Raw genomic sequence first — 21,287 nt, 5'->3', positions numbered from 1 at the left:
GACACTACCTTTTAAAGAGTCTGTATTGAAGATCGCAAACCTTTTTTACATTTGTTTGTGTTTACAGATTAAAATACCCTACTGCAACATTATATTGCTGCTTACATAAGTAATAATAAGGGGGATTCTCAATCATAAGTACTATTACTATTATTTTTTTAAAAATCCTTTCGCCTGGAAATGTAACTTGTAATTGAAAATGTGTACTACTTAACTTTTTGTCCCCCTATTTAGCATTTATAAGCTGTATACACTTTATAAAATGGTTTACAACACACTACAATGTAGTTGTAAGCAGATATGAGGACATTTTGAATGTTAATAATTCTTACTCTAATTCTTACAACTACATTACAGTGTGTTATAAATCATTTATTAAATGTTCATTTATTGCTTATACATGTTTAAAATGGGGAGTTGAAGTAAAGTGTTGCTGAATGATTTTATATTATGTTATTGTTACTTTAACTTACATACAAAGGATCTGAAATCAACATCTGGCGGGGACTGATGACATGTTGGCAGTAACTACATTACTTAAGTAGAATTTTGAGGCATTTGTACTTAAGTATTTCCATTTTCTGCTACTTTACATGTCCACTCCACTACAGATGGAGGCAAGTATTGTACTGCATTTATTTGATAACTTCAGTCACTAGTTACTTTGATGACTGACTGCTGCATCAAAGCCAACTCAGCACATTTTTAAATTAATATATTTTATTGGCAATCCTATTAAAAAACACAGTGACCATCAGGAAAATGTGAATATTAGATCCTATAATTGGTAGACCCATAGTATACAGTATATAAATGTAAACATATATATATAATTTACTTTAACTTGTACATTTGATACTTTGAAGTACATTTAATATCAGATACTACTTTCACTCAAGTATTATTTGTATTTTACCTTTACTTTTACCAAGTAAGTAATATTTTGATATAATATCTTAAGTATGGCTATTGGTTTTTTGTTTTTTGTTCACTGCATTATAATATACCTTATACTATGTTTAGGTTAGGTGGCTATCAGTAGCCAATATGCTAGCATCTATTATGTATTGTTTTTGACAATCTTATTAAGTTTTCATGTTTTGGGATCAAGCTAATATTTGGAAACCAGGCATTTTGAACCATATTGCAAACATAAGAAGCCGACCTGCTGAAGTGTTCAGTCCAAAGCTGACTACTAACCACAGTGAATTTGTGGGCAGGTGAAATTTTCTCCACAGGGGATTAATTTATGTGCAATACTCAAATGAAATACACAGTCAAACTAGTTGAAAGTGTACCAAGTTGAATATGAAATAAAGCCAACAGGAAATTCTTCTGGGACAAAACATTTGTTTAGACATCTTTTATTTTGGTCATTATGCTTTACATGACATAATGCATGTTCAGGGATATAACAATGTTGCTGGTAGTTTGTGTTTGTATGACAGTATTCTGGTGACTCATCATAATGGTCAATTTGACCATTACCATTTCACAATATTCAAGTCACATACAAGGATAACAGTTACGACATGTTGCACAGAAAGTATTTGTGTACTTTTAATAAGATTATTGGTCACTCAAACAAAAACAAGCTGGTACAAAAACAAACAAAAAAAAGAAAGAAAGAACAGACAAACACTAAATTAGGAATCACCAGTTGAATCAGTATAAAAGTACCAGAGTGGAAAAGAAAAAATCAGGACACAACACAGTTATAACACCTCAATTTCACATGCTGTCTCCATTACAAAAGCTCACTGGTAACTTTGTGGATTGCTTCCCCCATCCCTGATCACCTGTTTTTATAAATTAGTTTTCCTTCTTCTAAGCACCTATTTCTTGTAGTTTTCAAGTCAAGATGCTACTATTCCTCAAAGAAGGGTGAACTGCCTGTCTGCTTGGCTGAGGAAAAAAATAACAGGGAGTTGACTTTAATTTGAGAAATAGATTGCAAATTTAGTTGGTTGGCTTTTTGGGAACTACTGTATCAACGTATCACGTTGAAGCAATGAGGAACCCAGAGAAAGAGCAGTGGACATTCTCGGCAGCAAAGACACCATTGGCCTCGTCATCAGGGATCTGGACGTAGACTGTGTCCTGCTCATCGAGCAGAAGGACAGCACTGCCGGACATCTGGTCCAGGAAGCCCTTGTTGTACTCATCATAAGTGAACATAACAGGCTGGCCGTTCTTGTACAGAGCCACCAGGGCATGAGCACCATTGACATGGATGCTGTAGGAGAAGTAGTAAACTCCAGGAACCTGGCAAGTGAAAATGCCACTCTCGGGGTCATAGTGATTCTCAGCATTGTACACTATCTGGTCAAACTTAATGGGGGTGCCAGCAGCAGGGTAGGGGGTAGCCAGAGATGCAGTGAAAGCAGACATGGGGGACTTAACCATAACCTCAGCCATTCCCATGCCCTTCTCAAATACAACCTCACCAGGAGGACCAGGGAGACCAGGAGGGCCAGCTGGGCCAGCTTCTCCATCAGCACCAGGCTCACCAGGCTGACCAGGGGGACCCTCAGGTCCAACAATACCCTTGGCAGACAGACCAGCAGGGCCGGGAGCACCAGGGAGACCTGGGTGTCCCTTAAGGCCAGGAGCACCAGAAGGACCTTGAGGTCCAGAAGGTCCTCGGGAACCAGGGGCGCCATCAGAACCAGACGCACCTGGCTCACCTGCACGACCGGGATGACCTTTGGGTCCAGCAGGGCCAGGAATACCTGGGGCACCTGGGGTACCTGGGGCACCTACATTGCCTTTGTCACCTGTGGGTCCACTGGCTCCTCTGGGTCCAGGAGGACCAGCTGCGCCTGGATAACCCTGCTTGCCTGCGAATCCCTGTGGTCCCTGATCTCCCTTATTTCCCTTAGGTCCCTGAGCTCCAGTTGCACCTGTGTCACCTTTAGGGCCAGCAGCACCAGACTCACCCGGGAAACCTCTTACACCCTGAGGTCCAGAAGGACCAGTGGGTCCAGTGGCGCCAGTAGCACCAGTATAACCAGTTGGACCTTGATCACCCTTTGCACCTGTGGCACCTGTGGCACCTGTGGCTCCCCTCTCTCCCTTCTCTCCATTTGCACCTGGCTTTCCATATCCGGGGACTCCAGGGGCACCTGTTGCCCCACTAGGTCCCTGGTGGCCTTTAGGGCCAGCTGCGCCAGGCAGACCTGGGGCACCATTCTCACCTGGTTTACCTGGTTGACCTACACCTGGGGCACCAGTGTGTCCCTTGGGTCCCATTGGTCCCATTGGACCTGTGGCACCATCTCTACCTGGCATACCTGACTTGCCTGACTCACCGGGTGCACCTGGTTTTCCTGGCTTTCCAACTCCAGCTGCACCTGGCTCCCCAGATGGGCCCATGGGACCTTCTGGTCCTGTCTCACCCTGAGCACCAGGAACTCCCACCCCTCTATCACCCTTTGCACCTGGCAGTCCAGGTACACCTGGATGTCCCTTCAGACCAGAGTCTCCTCTAGGTCCCATGGGTCCAGGATGTCCTGAAGGTCCGGGCTTGCCAGTAGCAGAGAGGCCAGCGGGTCCAGGGCTTCCAGAAGATCCAGGGACTCCCCTTGGTCCCTGAGGGCCAGTGGCTCCGGTGTCTCCCTTATCACCAGGGGCTCCATCGCTGCCAGGTTTGCCAGGTCCACCTGGGGATCCAGGTTTGCCAGCAATAGAGCGACCAGGAGCTCCAGGAGTTCCAGGGGGTCCTTGGGGTCCAGGCTCACCTTCAGCACTCTCACCTGGGGCACCAGGAGGGCCAGCAGGTCCCTCAGGGCCGGGCTCACCTGGAGGACCAGGCTCACCTGCCACTGAAACCACTGTGAAGAGTGAAACAGTGACCATCATCAATACCACCAAAAACAAACAAGCAACAACAAAACCCCCAAATAAACAGGTGGTAATGGAAACAGGCAATGAGGAAGCACTCATCAACTGTGCGTTGCAGATTAATATCACTATAAAAGTTACACCTGTAATGTGTTGGTATCAAAACCTGTTGTTTATTTTTCACTTCATTGTAATAGAAATGTTAACTTATAGTCTGTGCATCACATTCACACAATGATATCTTAGATTACAGGATCTAGTAACTCTAGTGCCTCTAAACTACAAGAACATGGATGTGCTGGCCAACTCTCAGGCCTGAGTGTGTGTGAATGTGAATGAGTTTTGGCAGTGTCTTGTTGACAAACAACATGGCTGTTCAACAATCAAAAGGAAACATTCATGAAAATTGCTTGAATGAATGTTATTCTCATGCTTAGCTTTAGTTAAGAGTTAAAATGATGGATGCATTTAGAAAGTGACTTAATTTGATCTTATGTCAATTAAATTTAATTCCTGGAGGTGGGGCAGGTTTTATTCCTAGAAACCAATCTTGTAGATTTGAGGTCTGACTACATGGTGCTGGCTCATTGTTGCAATTTTACAAAACCCCTTTTCAAATCTTAAACTTTTATATAATCCAAAATAAATGTTGAGTTTTGTCTCTGCATTGTTTTTTTTACACATATATATATATATATATATATATATATAATGCATTATTTAGGCCTTTATTTAATTATTATATAGAAAATGCATCAATAAAATACAAATATTATAACAGCTTAAACAATACACTACATGCTATTTTTCCACACTGTACTGTACAGAGAGATATCTTGTGACTTGTTTGCGAAATGGTCAAAATGAGAGAGAGCCTATTTTTTATTTGCTGCCTTCATGTGGTCACATGTGTTTGGGTGTAAAAGGCTCACTCCTTGCCTAACTGCAGTCGAGTTTGGATAAATCCAAACAGATGTTTCTACTTCTGTGTGAAGCGGGCACACCCAAACAAACCGCACTGCTGGGTGACTGGACTGTAATTGTCAGTGTCAAACTAAAAATAATTCACTAACAGCTACTCTCTCAAATAGAAATAGCAGCATGTTGATCACGTAAAAGCAACATTGCATATTTTATGTTGCAGGGCCACACCATAATTAACATTGTGTGCAGTAAGTGCAGTAACAAACGTTTTTGTGGGATTCTGAATATACAAGAAATAAACAGCTAAAATGATTTTTAAAAAACATGCCAAAATCATTGTGCTCCTCAAAATGTGAGATGTTGAGCACATCAAGCAATAGAAAAGATGAGTGATTCCTCAGAGATGCTGATCATGGAAAGAGGACTTTGTAGCAGATAGAAAATGAGAAAGAAATGCTGCTAAAGACCTACAAAACTTCCTAAAAATGTGAAAAACCTTTAAGTTAATTTATCCAGTCCTTCGACTTCCAGAAAAATAAAAGTCTGCACTGACTAAATGAGCATTTCTCATTCAAACCCTAGCTCGAAATGAACTGGATGTGATTGGAGAAGCATGCACACTGTTGCAGCCAATCAGAGCAAGAGGCAACTCCAGAGCAAGGTGGAGTTCAGTTTTCAAAGTAAAGCGCAGCTGGTTGTGCACTTCTTGCTTCTAGTTGCCAAAACAGAGATGCCGGTTTTGCTACTTGAAGATTTAAAGGTAAGTAAGGCATGACTGTCACAAAATGTTGCTCAAGTAAAGAGTAAAAGTAAAATGTTTAGTGATGAAAGTCTGACTTTAGAGGAATCTTGAGCAGGAGAAATGCTAGCATGCTCCAATGTCAGAAAGGTTGTACAGAGAGCAGGGGGCTGTGTGTTCTTACCGTGGCTCTTCACAGAGTAGGGCTGGTATTGAGGGGCAGCCTTCACCATCTTCTTCACCACGTATCCTTTCCCATGGGCTGCAGCCAGGGCCGCCATTAGGAGGACGATGCTTGCTACTCGTAAGTCCATCTTACAAAGTCCAACCTGCAGGGAAAAAAGCAAGGAGACAGTCAGCACAGCCACTCTCAAGGTACAAAGTGTCAGCAAACTTTCTCTCTAGTTCTGAGTCATTTTCCAGAGATTAAAAACTTTCTTAGCTAAATGTACAGGCTGTGCATCTTTACTGAAACTCAACAGATGGCAAATAAACTCTGTTTAGTTTCAATAAGTTTGTGGAGCAGGGAGAGAATTTCAGTTCTTGGATTCAGTGAGAGCATCCTGGATGCTTCAGGACTCTCTGAATATCATCCAGGAAGCTCTTAGCCAGCCAAAATCTGCCTCCCTGCTCCAGGAACAACTCGAGGCCTAGACGAAGCATCTAGATGCTGCCTGCGCTCCTCCAGAGACAGAGCTGCTAAGAGAGGAAGAGAAAGCCCACATACCTGCATCCAAAGTGGGGAAAGTCAGTCTCTTCAGCACCAGTGATCTCCTGGTGCTACTGTATATCCTTAGGGTAGGAGCACAAGTGAGGATATGCTGTCTTCCAGTACAATGATGTGGGTATTTATACCATATCTGCCCCTCGCATCATTAAAAAAAAAGAAAAAGCCCCCACCACGCAAGTACCTCCCTCCTCAGAGCTAGGCTGTAATTAGCAGACAGATCTGCCCAAAGCGGGCATGTCACATCAGGGTGCCTCCATGTCTTGAGTATCCAGACACATGATTATCACTTATTTCAGTCCTTCTTCTGAACTAGAAAATAATCATGTTCGAAGTAAGAAAAAATAAATAAATGAATACACAAGCAAAGAACACAAACGAGCTCTGCGGGGAGAATAAACTTAATCCACTAACACCTTTACATTTCCAGTCTTTTTACACTTATATTTACACTTTTTCCGGCAACATTTAATTTTTTTATGCCCAGGATGTGTCTATATTTATGAATGTTTATAACACCCCCTGTTTAAATATGACAACGTCTGAAAATAGCCAAAACACATCTATAAAAAACAACACCAGATTTGTAGTAGCACCTGTGTAGCTTCACAGAGCTTTCATTGAGGATGTACAGTGCTAGACACATCTGCAAATTTACATCTTGTCCAGCCGGCTGGCCCATACCTTTCCTGGCTGTCTGGCCACCACCACCCCCGCCGTGATAAGGTAAACAGGGGAAATGGTGGGGTCATGGATGAAAGGTACTGTAGATTTGGATTTAAAGCAAATAATTAGGTTTATTCCTGATGCAATCCCCTCTTTTAAGGGATTCACATGTTCTCATTTATTTAGTGTTGTTCATTTCCTGTTCCTATTTGGTCGGCGTGTCATGAGGACAAAGTTGCGTTGATTTCAGCCTCTATTTCAGGGTGAACACTTTTTCTTAACTTGTGTTTTTTGTTAGCGTTTCACCCTCAAAACAGCTAATAAAACTATATAAGGAGCCACTGGAAAAGACATTTGGGCTTGTTTCTGTGCGGCCTTGTGAATGCAACCCAGTGTGCAACAGCCCTCACATGCAGTACTGATGTTTGGACACCAGAGGGCAGGTTTTACTGTTGCACAGCACCTCTCCATGGAGCAGGGTGCTGCTGTTTCTGCAGAGGAGAAGGGGCCATGCCCCTGTGGTCACTTGTTATTTTTGGTCCCCTCTGTGCATATACATCATCAGAGGTTTCAGGCCTATTCCTACAATTACAGCTGCTTTCTGTCGTGATGTTGTATTTCCTCAATCAGCTCTATCCTCCTGTATTATCCTCCCTCACCCTCACCCTCCACCTTGCCTTGCTTACTTTGAGATCCTCCAACTGTAATTTCTCAATTTCAGCCCGGCCACATAGGAAATGCATACACCCAAATAATCACATGTTCTCAAGCACACAAGTGGCCATAAACGTTGTGTAGGGTACCATCCCAGAATGTTCCCGAACATAAGACCATTTAAGGTTTGTATGTCCTTATAATGTACATCCATAATGCTGACAGCATGAGTGTATTTGCAGAAAAGACGATCACGAGTTGCCTGATTGAAGGCTTCAGTATGTTTCTATATGAGGCGTTTATACAACACGTGAGTGTGACAGGCGTCTTTCACAGGAGCCATAATTAAAGATTCTACAACATGGCGCTCGTTTGAACTTTTTTTTTGTGTAAATTAGACCAAATTATCTGCAATTTTCCAAAGTGCTACCTTACCCCGGCTTACAGCACTTAATCATGTTTGGCAAGCATTGTTTAAGTTTGCCCTTCCTGTCAAATAAAACAGAAAGTAATTTGCGATCTTCATTTCCAAATGTTTGAAATTGTGTTCATAGCCCAGACAGGGGTGACGACTGACAGCAAAAGGGGGCAGACAGACTACCTGAGGCTGTGTCATCATGATGGAGAATCGTAGCATTACATGTGCACGTGCAAGTCAAGCAAGAGGAGGATCACACTTGTGCCAGTATCATAAAATGCAAGTCATAATGTTCACTTTGACTGCACACGTTTGGCCTCGCTTTATCAGCTGCATTGTATGTATTCAGCTTTTGAAGCTTCCTTTTGTGACTGAATGTCTGGTGAATGGCACACTATGTGTTCCCTGTGGCATCAGTTATGATATTTTATAGCCATACTGTATTATTACATTTCAAATCTCTTTATGTTGGTGCCCCATGATGAGGTCCAGCCATGCCAGATTTAGTCAAATTTAGATGAAATGACAGAGCAAGAGAGGGTGGAGTTAGGATTTTATATGTTTATAGGTTCAGATGATTCAGTTTATTTATGTTTTTCAAACATTCTGCTGCTAAACCACTGCAACAGAGCCTCTCTGTTTTTAGTTCCCATGTTCTGAGAACAATGATTCATCTCTATATGAACAAAACAGAGACAACAACCTGCATCTGCACGTGAGCCATTGTAGAGGCAGACATATCCACGCTGAGCCTTGGAACCAGAGTGTACTTTGGCTTGAGGAAGACTTGAATTAACAGTGTAATTTGGATGTTGTTTATAACCTCACAACATATTTTTTTTGTTTTCTAAACACGCCACTGTGCTCGTTTGTGAAGGACTTTGTGTCCTTGGTCTTCTAGTGGCAGAATGGAGGGCTGAGGCAGAGCACCCTCTGCTCTGCTCATTTCAGCACCGCAGCAGCTTGATGTGGTGGGCAGACTTCATTGTAATAACCATTAGGAATTAGGTTAACAGCCCTCAAACTGGAGGCGGTGACGTCGCTCGGCTCTTATATTGTCGAGATACCCTCGCTGTAAAATACGCACATGCTTTCAGTTTCATGCACACTGGATATATGACCCGAAACGCTTTTACTGACTTTAGTAGAATAAGAAAATAGCTAATTATGAACATGACACACCCAAAGTCACCGAGAGCACATGAGAGCTTCACAGTTTCAGGACTGTAAGAGTTCAGATTTTGTTTCATATTTGTTTATGTGATAACGCCTCAGAAAGTAACTAAGTATAAGATTCGAGATGCTTTACTTTGAGTATTTCCATTTTATTATATACTATATGACTTCCTCCACTACATTTCAGAGCGAAATACTCCACTCTCCACTAGGTTTGTTTGACAGCTTTAGGTACTGGTTAATTTGCTGATTTAGATCATTAATACAAAATATAATAAACTAGAAGGGTACTCAGTAGAGGGCAGACCTCTGCCAAGGCCCAACAGTCCACTTTAATTCAGTCACTAATGAAATATCCTGTTTGTTATCGGGTTGTAGTACATTTAGGTAAAATGAAACAGAGAATTTCTAAACTACTGCCACTTTTATCTAAGTAAAAGATCACAGCACGACTTGTACTGCCGGTACCTGTTTAGAAGAACAACTCAATTCATTTTATTATCTCGTATAGAAATAAATTGAAAAGAAAGACTAAGAAAAAAACAAGGAAAGCCATGACTGGGCAAATTTTCTTCTTCTGACCCCTGTAGAGGACATAGGTTGGCACTCTGAGGTCCAGTTTACTGTACAGGCCTTTGTCCATATCTGACAACAGCCTCTGGATTTAAATTCCCTCGAGAGCACTTCTGGACAGTGTTACTGGCAGCGCTTGTGATGTTTGCGCTTGTACTCGACAATGATAACAGTGTTTGGAAGTAAGGTTTTCGCATTTTGTCTGTTTTTGTGTGCTCTAGTGCACAGGAATTGATGTTTCTGGTTTCTTCGCCGTGCTGACCGAGGCTCAACCCACACCCAAGAGGAGAACATAATTGGCGGTTGATGTAAGGGGACCCGACCGAGCACGTGAGTTAAGCAACGGCTAAAGATACACCATCACGGCTGGGATACAAATTTAATGTTTCAATAAACTCCACGGACCACTAAGAGCTACTTTAAACTTTATGAATGGCAGACTTGACGGGGGCCCTTGTGAGTGATTGGTGGAGAAATTACAGGGCCCTGAAAACAAACATGGACCCAAATGGAGCCGGAAGTGTAAAAGTAACTAGAAAATGGCGGTAGTGGTGATGGTAGCCATAGAGATGAGGGTTAATGTCTGGGAGGTAACCCGGTTTGAAACCCAGAACGGCAGGAAAATGGGGGGATGGATGAGAAAGCAGTTGGATGTCCTTCGACAGCTCCCAGGTGTGAATGCATGTGAAGCAAGAGCCGGACACAGCCAAAGTGTCCAGTTGTGTAAAAACATAAACCTACCGTGTAATCAGGTTGGAAAGAGTTTAAAATTTGCGCTCACAGGCTGGTTGTGATCTTATCACCAGTCTGCTGGATGTGGCAAGAACTTTTTTTGCCGCTCAACCAAGTGCCACTTTATCTCGACTGGATTTGATTGTTTCCATGGTTAAATTTGCTGAAAGTTTATTTCTGGAAAGGTCTGACTCAGCTGCTGGTTTGAGGAAATCAGAGTTTGAGTTTCAGCTGCCAAAAACTAATTTAACCGCTCAGCCAGACAGTTTATGGGGTGGGCAAAGCAGCACTTGTGCGCACAATTTACTGCCAAGGTAAAAAGTTCAGAGCAACACATATAGATATTATTTTCATCCTTGTTGTGTGGAAACAATCTCTGCTTGTTATTCTGTATATTATAACTTTCCACTGTTCTTTGGATCATCTCGCCTTGTCTTCAAAGTAAAAAAAAATTCCCAGTCAAACAGAAGACAGACTTCTCGGAGTATCTGATTATTGTGGGATCATTTAAAAGATATCAAAGTTAAATAAAACCACCTTAATGGGATTTTCAGCGCTTAAGTGTAGATGGCGGAGTCCTGTATTTAAGGATAATGACTAATCCTCAACATCAAGCCTGCCAAAATTTCAGGTTTCACTGTCTATATCAGGCAGCGTCAGCCATTTCACAACAAATGCCCCGGAAAAAAAAAGACTGGCGAAGAAGAGTGGAGTGTGAAAGACACGAGGATGAAAACGCCCGGCTCTCTTATTGCAGAGGTGGATTTATATTTGACTTGTCAGTTCATAATTACATTTGACTCGAGCACACTGCAGTAGGAATGTGTGCGTGTGGGGAAATGACACTTACCGTGTCTGAAATGCAAAGCGACAACCAAGGAACAATGTTTATACAACACAATGTCACCTCGCTCTCTGCAGCACGTAGTTAGCACTGCACCATAACGACTTGCGGGGAGAAAAGACAAGTGTTGGTTCTGTACGCTATATTTGTTTCCAGCCAAGTCTGTCTCAAAATATATGGAGGAGCCAAACTGTTAGTTAGTGCCCACACAATTCACATATCTCTCCTCCTGGTGTTTGTTTATAGGCCACGGGAAGTTTAATGTACAGTACACTATGTCCATACAACAATGCTCCGGTCAAAGCCTCGATCCGGTCGGTGTGGTTTGGAGGTTTCTTTTGCTGGCTGATGGACAGTGTGTGGGCTGATAGTCTGACCGGAGCCAGAAACAGTGGCCTTCACTGAGTCTAAATGGGAATCGTTCCACATTATATAACGTACACAAACAATATCATCCCGTCTGCCCTCAATTAACAACATAATAAAAGTAAGAATGCATAAAGAGTTCTTTTATGACCAGCTGCAACCTCAAAATGTTTATTCTTACATTCATATTTATGATAACTACTTTTATTTTCGATATTTAAGTATGTTTTATATTTTACTGATAATACCAACATGCTTGTACTGAGGTAAAATGTCTGAAGCCTGCACCCCAAGCAGACTCCCTGGAAAGCTGCAGAAAGTTCATTTGAGGCCCCTTATGGTCTCGATAAATTGCAGGTTTGAACAGCCTTCAGCACTTACAAACCTTCCCTTAAAGGTGTAATTTGTAGAATATGGCCAGTATTCGAAGGTAGCTCCAAAAACATAGGGGGCAGCATGTCACCAGTGTAAACTGCTGCTCTTTGCTAGCAGTCCTTGGCTGCAGCAAGCTACTGTTAGCTATTTAGATCATGGCTCATTTAGCCGTGGAGCCAGCGGCCCTGGAGTTTGTCAGGTCACAGGGGGAGTCACCACAGGCGACCGGGCCCAATTTAACTGGATTTTGCAGCCTGACATGAGAGTGAGCACAGCTGGATGCTGAACTGGGACTGAATACAGCCTCCAAGACCGACGGCGGTCATTATGACAACAGGAGATACAGTACAGAGGTGATTTACAGCGGCTCCGACCGTGACTTTGGGGATGGCAAGACAGGGCAGGAGGGGACATGAGAGGCGTGCAGCTGGAGAGGCGTCAGAGTTTCATCAGTGGGTGAAAAGGGTGTGTAGAGCTTGAATATTTTCACATCTCACTTCAATTGACTGTTTTGGTGGGTTTTATTTAGTTTACAAACAGAAACTCGATGAGGAAACCCTTTATATGAATTCATGACTCTTGCAGTCCAAACCAATTAGCTTATTAAAACCACATCCCATTTAAGCCCTTTTCAGTGATTCATCCCTCCAGTTACCCCGAGTCAGTATGCCTTTGGGTCGGAGTTGCGTCCAGTGCTTGGACTTATGCCTGAAATTGGCGGAAAATTGAAGACACTTCTCATGAAACATCAATAAGACCAATAAGAGTTCACACATGCACTACTCTCTCACTAAAATCAAAGTATTATGAAAAATGGCAAATATGCAGTTGGTTTTATTTAATTAAAATCAGATGTGACCAAGAATGTAACATCGTCTACATGTGCTATCCCAGAAACCCAGTGTATTCAGTTGGCTCTGTAATCTGAAAAAAATTAAGAAAAAAAGTCCCCACAATCATTCAGACATGTGGCTCGCTGCAGATGTTTCAGAGTTTGTTGTTGGTCGTCCACAGACACAAGAATAAATCTGGATGAAAAACACTCGAAGTGAAGTTTCGTTCCAAATGGTCTGCATGTTGGTAGCTGGCTTCTCGTCATGTTTGTTTAAAGGGTTGAGGGGACCGGACTTTATATTTGCAGGATATTTTGAAGAGACATGCCAAAGGTGGATACTGAATGCAAAAACACTTGTGTTGTGAGTTTGTCCAGAGCCTCACATGGCCTGCGATTGAGGAACTGGAGAGTTGTCTCACGCAGCATGGGTCCAGGGTATTTCTTGCCCTCAGTGTACAGTACACCAACTACAATATAAGGGAAACCATGGAGCATTAAACGTGTCTGACCACAAGTCATCTGAGACTGTTCCTGACATTCAGACAAAACAAATCTGAAGTGTAAAAAAGCTCACCGGCTAAATGTGGCTGTGTCGCGTTTAGTGGACATTTACACAGAAATTCATCTTATGTGTTTGTAGTTCTGCAGAATGCTGTGAAATTACAAGTGATTTAACCCTTTCACCCAAAGAAAAGTCACGGTTGAGCACATCTTTAAAGGAGCTATTAGGCCTGCATTTGTATGAAATGAGCTGTTAACCCCGGTCTGTTTTTAGCAGGTAACTTCCTGATGAGAGACACGCACATGTAGCTTTTAACATTTACATGCACTTGTTAATAAAAGGTTTTTATTGTGGAAAGGTTAAGGCTGAGGCGTCTAATGGGCTGGATCCTGGCTGGGTTTCGTTAAATGATGTATGCGAGTCGGCTGCATTACGTAGATAAAAAGCTAGTGAAGTGTCATTTTTTTGTAAATGCAAATCAGAGGAGCTTCTTGGGGGGTCTGGATGAATAATTTTTTGATACAGTTTCATAAATATACAAACGTGGACTGTTTCTTCTTTTATAAAAAATAATAATAAATGCTTCTAGGTGGCCTGCAGGGTCAAACTTTGCAAAGCAGAACAAAGAGTTTGTTATTTTGATGAGGCAACAGTTTCTCTGTGGAGAGCCTGGTTTACTGTCCCGGGCCGAGCCGAGCCAAGTGGTCTTAAACACAGAAGGAGTGTGAGTCATTGTGCTCTGTAATTTCGGCGCACTGCAGCTGTCTTAAGTGACCACGGCTGTAGACCTGTTAACCAGACTGATCCACATGTAAAACTTTCCCTTCCTCTTAACATAATAATTATAATGTCACTTCCCAGAGCTCTCCCCCTCAATTGCAGCATGTATAGGTTTAACTGCAATGACAGCTTGCTGGAAGATCTTTCTAGGACAGGCCTGATGACTATTTTGGGTTTCTGACCTTATTTCCCGACAAAGAGCCTCTGTTAATCTCGTCTATAATTCCTGTACCAAATCTCCTTTTTTCCTGGATAATGCAGCTACTGTAAATACCATTTTTCCAAGGGTATGGACTTTACTTTTAAGGCCCAGCTAAAGCCCGTAAGTATACATCTTTCTCTCTGGTGCCAGAGTTGGAGCTGGACAGCCGAGTCTGAATGGCACAAGGTGAACTGCTAGTTCTTTGAAGAGCTTCCATTTGGTATTTTTCTCAGCTATTTACAGCTCGGTATTTCAAACAAAACCTCCAAAAGTGGAAGTTTGAGGTCCGTGTGGTAAAGGAAGAGAGAGTTTAAGTACTAATACTGGTGCACTTTTGCTTCTACAGTGTTTACATTGGTCTAGTCACATACTGGTCAGATCGCAACAGCTCGTGGTTGAAAAAAACTGTGGTTGCAGCCGCTGCTTGAATCCCGACTTACGCCAGACAGACAGGTGGACACTGTGTCTGGAAACTGCTTCAGTAGCATTTAAATGGCTGCAGCTTTTCTCAAGTGGCTGTCTAATAAAGGGACAGGACATTTGATCAAACATGTTTTCAAAGATGGAAACAGGCCTCACTCGCAGATGTGCTGCTGTGTGCATCCCGTTCAGGGAGCTAATATTTGTAGTTTGTTTTATATGACTGTGGCTTTTCAAACTATTTGAAACAAGTGAATCAATACATACACTCATTTGGAAACTCAGGTAATTAATCAAGTGAGAAGTAGGGTCATTTTCTGGTAAGAGAATACAATCAGACTTCTTTTTGCAGCCAGTGGAGGCGTCCCCTGTCGGCCATGAGAAAGAATGCAGGTTTAAGGTAGTTCCCCATCGTCCAGGCTGATTGGCTTTGTCCGTGTTTTATACAGTCAGTGTAACCAACTAACCGATCACTTATCAGGCTGACATTGCCATTGTGAAATGCAACCAACATGGTTAAAAATATTGTTTATAGCTGCTCTAATTAGTCTAACAAACATTTGTCATTTGATATTTGGACCACAACAAATACCACATAAAACTGTGAGTGCCTCCCAGAGAATGTCACATTAATTTTTGGTTTCATTATTCTGTTTCAGGGACGGCAGGCTGAACAATGAAGGTCCAGGGCCACAGCAAGTTGGAGAAATGACAAAGATTTCATCAAAATTGCTAGAATTTAAATAAGTTTTAGCTGATCCAAACTTAAGTTCACGTTCAATGAGGGATTCCACGCAGATGGAAAATGTTTGTAGTCAGGTATTACGTTGCATTTGAAATGACAGAGGTTCCTGTTGCTCTGTTGTTAAGTTGGTGTAAATTGCATACATTTACTGTTTTCCTAACAGATCTCAAATAAGAGATTTAAAACCTAAAATGAGATTAGCTTCATGTTTGCACTCTTCACTTTCACTTTATACACACCAGTGTGAAGCCCCCCAGTTGATTGCAGAGGTTGATCCCATCTATACCTCACAGACAAGTGGTTTGCCTCGTTGAAATTAAGCTAATTATAATCCACGCCTGTACACATGCAGCTACTGTAAGCTATACTTTCACCCCCATTATCTCTCCAAGGTTTCGTGACTGCGAAACACCCTCTCCAAATTAAAGGTCGGAAATGTGCCAAAACCTGGCATTATAAGCTGGGGAGCTTTTTTCGGGACTCATCAGCCCAGTCTCTCCAGTCTGTCAGTCTGTCCCAGTTTGACACCAACTGCCAAGTGAGAGCTTAGCATAAGCTTTAGTTTCTGCAAATCAGTCTCCAGTCTGCACAGAGACGCATGCAGGAGAGTTGAGGTGAGCTGCTCCTGATGATTTAAGTTTTCTGCCCTGAGATGAAATGCAGCAATAAACTGTGAATGTCAGTAATCACCTGGGGGTAGGAGAAAAGACTGGTATGTGCAGTCAGAGAGGTGCAGAGACACAGTTTGTCAATCAGGTTTTCAAAGCAGACGGCTGGAAGGCATTTTTCAGCCTTTGCAAACCACAACCATCAAAAATAATTGATCAGTTGTCGATTACTATGCAAGTACAGCTTTTCATCATTCATTGATATGTGAACTATTTCTCTTTTCTAATGATTGTGATGAAAGAAGCAAGCTATCAAAATGTGCATTTGCGACACATTAGTGTCACAATAATGGCTCTAAACTTGTAAGATACTGACTTTTCCCCTATTAATCGAGAAAATGCTGCACTTTAACTGTTTTCCGGCGAGACTTGGATAAATCTTTGTGATAACTAAAGATGATGCACATTCACTGATGAGAGATTATGAAAATAAAACATACATTTTGCAGACGGAAACTTGTGACAGTCATGTGGCGTGTATGCAAGACAAAAGAAGAGAGGCAGGAAGGGGGAAAAAAAGTCAGTATCTTTACATTTTAGAGCCATCATTGTGAAATGTGTACATTTTTAGATGCGGACCAATGTAGTTCGCTGATTTATACTGCACCTTCCAACAAGTCTTGGACACTACGCCCATAATAAGCAACCACATATAGAGATACAGCCATCTTGCTATAAAAGGGAAGTTTATATGTAAATATAGACTGATTAACACATTTATACCTGCTCTTTAATGTATTTGCTGCTACAATATTCCTTAAAGTTTCATTATGCTTAAAGAGAGAGATTTCGAAGGAGCATTTAGAGCATCAGGACTGGAACGCAGAAAACAAATGTACTTTCCTGTGGTTTTATGGGCTTAAAGGACACACCAACTTTGGTTTACTCACACATATAATAACGGCTGTTGCCATGGTTTTGTTGCTTCATTAAGCACCATGTTAAGCATACACAATGTTATGTTATAGAGCTTGGAGTCGGTTTCGCTGTTTAGACAATGGAAAGCTGGAGTGCTTTATTTAGGACGCTGTGATTCACTGTGCTGTCACCACAATGATGACTCTTTGATTTACTGCCGTTTCTGGACCCACTGGGTTTGAGCATATGCTGAAAGCTGACTGAACACATCATTCAGCAAAAAATCCATCATAGAGAGAGCCTGTGTCTCAGTGGCAGACAGGACCAAACAGCATTGCTTATTTAGGTAAAAATACCTGTACAACATTTTAAAAAGACGCTTATGTAAGTGAAAGTCCTGCATCCGAAACCTGACTTCAGTAGAAGAAGAAGATTTTAAGAAATTGTGCCTAAAAGGTAAAAGTTGGCTCCTTCTTCAGGAAAATGGCCCCTGTGGATATATATTGTTGTATACGACATAGATTGTTAATAGTACTGATGCAATCAATGTGTAAGTACCATTTAACTGTTGCAGCTGGTTGAGGTAGAGCTACTGTATAAATAAATACTTTACTCTATATGTACAATAGTCATTGGTTCCCAGCCTGGGATTGGTTCCCCTTCAAGGGTCAGAGGATAAAGTTGGGTGGTCATGGACTGGATGTAGTCTAACCAATGTTGACTCAAGTGACATTAATATTAAAAGTGACTTTATTTATGAGGCATATTTAAAAAAACAAATACATAGTTACAGTGTTTTACAATGAAAACCGAGCTGAAAAGAGCACATAGCAAGTAAAACAAGCTGGAGGCAATAAAAGCTAAACTCATGAAACACAGAGTATAACAGAATGTCATGAGGCAAATAAAAAAAGAGAAGAAAAGAAAAAAAGAGAAAGCAATTTTGAAACACAAAGTAGGTTTTCAACAGTGTTTTCAAAGACAAGGCTGAGTTTGCAGCTCTGATCTCCTCAGGCAGGTCATTCCAAAGTCTGGGAGCCCGAAATGCAGCAGCCCGATCACCGATGACTGTTAAACTTCACACAACCACAAAAGGGTTTGCAGTTCTCCTCAAGATATGTAAATACTGTTCCCGTTTTAGGTACCTTAGTCACTGCACTTAGTTACTGTCCACAACTAGGGCCAAGTTATACGCTATGAAATGAGTAGAAATGAAGCAAAATATGACCCAAATTAATTTAATTTAAAGCTTCCTAAAGGATGTTTCGTTAAAATATTAAGGCGGCCCCTGTGGACAAAAGCGGTATGAGCACTCCTCTATAAAAAAAATAGGGTTGATTTTAAGACTTTTCGAACCTGGATAAATCAGAATCCAACCCTATACTATCTATATATGAATAACTGTAGTATTAATATGGAAATAGCCCATCTTCTGGCCGATGGTCTCGTTTTCTTATGTAGGTCATCGAGGCCTCAGTACTAAACTGAGACCGTTTCACAACCAGTGAAAAAAGTCCTTGTAGTGTGTTTAAGAACAAATATTAGCTTAACTTGTGTACTTTCTGGTCACAGAACATCATGTGCTCTTTGGAAATTGTTCTTTGCATTTTTTTTAGATGCAAAGTAATGCTCAGGCACTCCTGAAATACGCCTCAAGTATGGGTATGTGTTGTTGCATGAAACCACAAAGTGCTGAGATGTCGTGCAGCTTCACGTCAGCTGAGAATCGGCCTATTCTTCTCCGCTCGGTGGTAGTTAGGGTTCATGAGAGACTTAATGAAAGCCTTGGAAATGTCATTCGTACGACGCTTCCAGAGATATTCGATCTGTAGAAATAGAATTGTAATTCTATGCTCAAACACGATATACCTCTAATTTGACAGAGCTGTGATTGGAGCTTCGATTGCTATATATAAGTTTATAATAGCTCGTGGGAATTCTTCTGCTCTAAAATACAGATTACTTGAGATTCCTGCTGTTTCAGCTGAGATAGAATGGGCCATTTTGGGGTTAGCATTGGCTTTCATGCTCCCCTCGGGCATTTATTGTGTGGGTTACAGTAAGTTCAGTCCTAGATAGCAGAAGGAGGGCGTTTTGACTCCAGCGGTTGATATCAGGGGGCGCTGGGACACTTTTAACTCCCTGGCCTATCTGTTGTGGCGAAGGGTGTGTACGCCTGTGGCAAGGATTGGCGTTAAATGTCTAATTATGCAAGATCCAAAGTTCTCCACTTTCCCAGGGTACAGTAACAGTAACTTAATATGACACATGCTCTGTAATCAGTGATGTCAAACACCACATGAGGCGCAGTCTCACAGATAAAGCGTAGAAGCTATCGGGGACCTTGCGGCGCAGAACACACGTCCCTTCTGTTGTCAGAGCTTTAATTATGTTTGTTTCACATGGAACGGAGCAGGAAGCCATTTTTTTGTGGTGCCATAGTCATCACCTGCAGTTTGCTAAATCGCTTCTTTGAGTGTCAAGAAGAGACTCTGAATTGAGAGTAGCAATCTAAATCAGACCTACTTGTAAATAGGATTCATTCACTTATATTTTTACACTGAGGTATATAAAATGAACTCTTAATGAAAGCTGATATGATCTTATTCACCAGATGGATGATGAAGTTCATTTGTATGTATAGGTGCGGAACAACGTAGCAGTTGCACCGCCAGATTACAGTTTCCACCCAACTTTTAGATTACTTAGCAGGTCTGTTTGTTTCTATTCCCAGAAACCCAAATGGTCCAGAGATGAAAGGTGCCAGAGCTGGAAACGACACACAGAAATAACAGGTGGACCACAGCTAGACCCCTTGGGCCGAACACTTAACTCTCCACCTGAAGTCCACTCATTAGAAAATAACGGCGTAAACAGGTGAGGCTGCCAAAAAGACCTTCCAAAAACGAACTCTCATTCTTCATCTAAAATGAAGCCATTAGTTGAATACAGTACAGAACATTAAGCCAATGCCAGTTAAGTTGTTTAGGAATATATCTATTTCTGGTCGACCTCAGGTTGGAGAGGGAAATTAAGTTTCTGTGTACAGCTGAAGCCGTGTTTGATATTTCTGTGAGTTTTCTGGACTTTATGAAAATACTGGGGTGGGGAGGGAGGCTGAACCTGTTTGACTTCATTTTGTTGACCCTTTCTGACAGTACTTCGGAAGTTTACTCTCCCAACCCTGGCTAGCAGAAGAAAGTGTGGACTGAAGACATGCAGGCACAATGTATGACGATCCAAATGTCACAAGCAAAGGGTGAAGTAAGTCTTGCACTGAATGATCTGGCAGGCAGGCAGGCAAAAACACAAAAGGCAACCTGAAAACACATCTCAAGGTGACTCAGCTGTTTACTGCCACAGAGGCCGAATCAATAAAGTGGTACAGGAAGGACCGGAGCTTAAATACTGCAGGGCTGATAAGAGAATTGATTACAGGTGTGCAGGTAGTCCCGGTCAGCGCCGAGAGCAGTAATCACCACGCCTCCTGAATAGACGCTGATCGCTTACAGAGAGAAGACAGAAGAGGGGAGGCACAGGACACATGGGAGGGAAAAACACAAGAGACACATGGAAAAAACTAGTGCCATGGTCTTAACCATAACAATATTATAATTGACTTCTTAGGGAACTAATTATATGGAAATGTTATTTTCGAAGTAAGGATAACCATCCTCAAAGTGGCAGTTGTGCACAAAATTATTTTCCGAAAAAAGAAATCCAGTCAAGAAGAAAGCTGCACTGAAAGAGGCAAACATGGAGATTATTATCACTGTAGTCCATGGTTATTAGTTATCTAAGACTAAACTTAAAACTAAGAAGAAGCACAAGGAGGCATTGGTGCATATGTTTATTGAGACTGGGATGTGTACATGACTCAAAAGCCTTCACACAGTGTTTTGTTTGCATTGTGATATGTATTCTGGACACATTCCCACGCATTACAACAAATAACCCATACATACACCAATACTGTAACTAATCCAAATCCAACTAAAACTAAACACTTTTACACAATAAAAACTGACTGAAAGGTTCAAACCCACTCTGAAGACTAACTGAAGCTAAACTGAATGAAAATGTACTGAAAACCAATGAAAAATCTATAATAACTCTGCTGTAGAGAGGGTTTGACTGTATACAGTACGGTGTATATAAGCCATGCCTGGGTGCAGCAGGGCAGGGTGGGTGTCTGTGGTGTCTGTCTCTGCCCTCTGTGTCTCCAGTGGGCCACCCTACA

At 41.8% G+C, this 21,287-nt stretch overlaps 1 protein-coding gene across 1 annotated transcript; it reads right to left on the bottom strand.

The window, feature by feature from the left end:
* Positions 1-1,341: 1,341 nt before the first annotated feature.
* Positions 1,342-6,310, bottom strand: col10a1a (collagen, type X, alpha 1a). The gene is made up of 3 exons (XM_084380530.1): positions 6,234-6,310; positions 5,691-5,835; positions 1,342-3,833 (listed from the first exon to the last, which is right to left on the bottom strand). The coding sequence occupies exons 1-3, from the start codon at positions 6,237-6,239 to the stop codon at positions 1,999-2,001; spliced, it is 1,986 nt and encodes a 661-aa protein (XP_084236656.1). The 5' UTR covers positions 6,240-6,310; the 3' UTR covers positions 1,342-1,998.
* Between the last annotated feature and the right edge of the window lie 14,977 nt (positions 6,311-21,287).

This window comes from Pagrus pagrus (assembly GCF_965226575.1).
Source record: "Pagrus pagrus genome assembly, chromosome: 18".
NCBI classification, from domain to species: domain Eukaryota; kingdom Metazoa; phylum Chordata; class Actinopteri; order Spariformes; family Sparidae; genus Pagrus; species Pagrus pagrus.
Note: the sequence above shows the minus strand (reverse complement) of the source record. Positions and strands in the feature narration are given on the sequence as shown.

Excerpts from the sequence above, each read along its gene's own strand:
- col10a1a (XM_084380530.1), bottom strand. Across the intron at positions 3,834-5,690 it reads CTACTCTGTGAAGAGCCACG|TGGTTTCAGTGGCAGGTGAG; the intron begins GTAAGAACACAC and ends CACTCTTCACAG.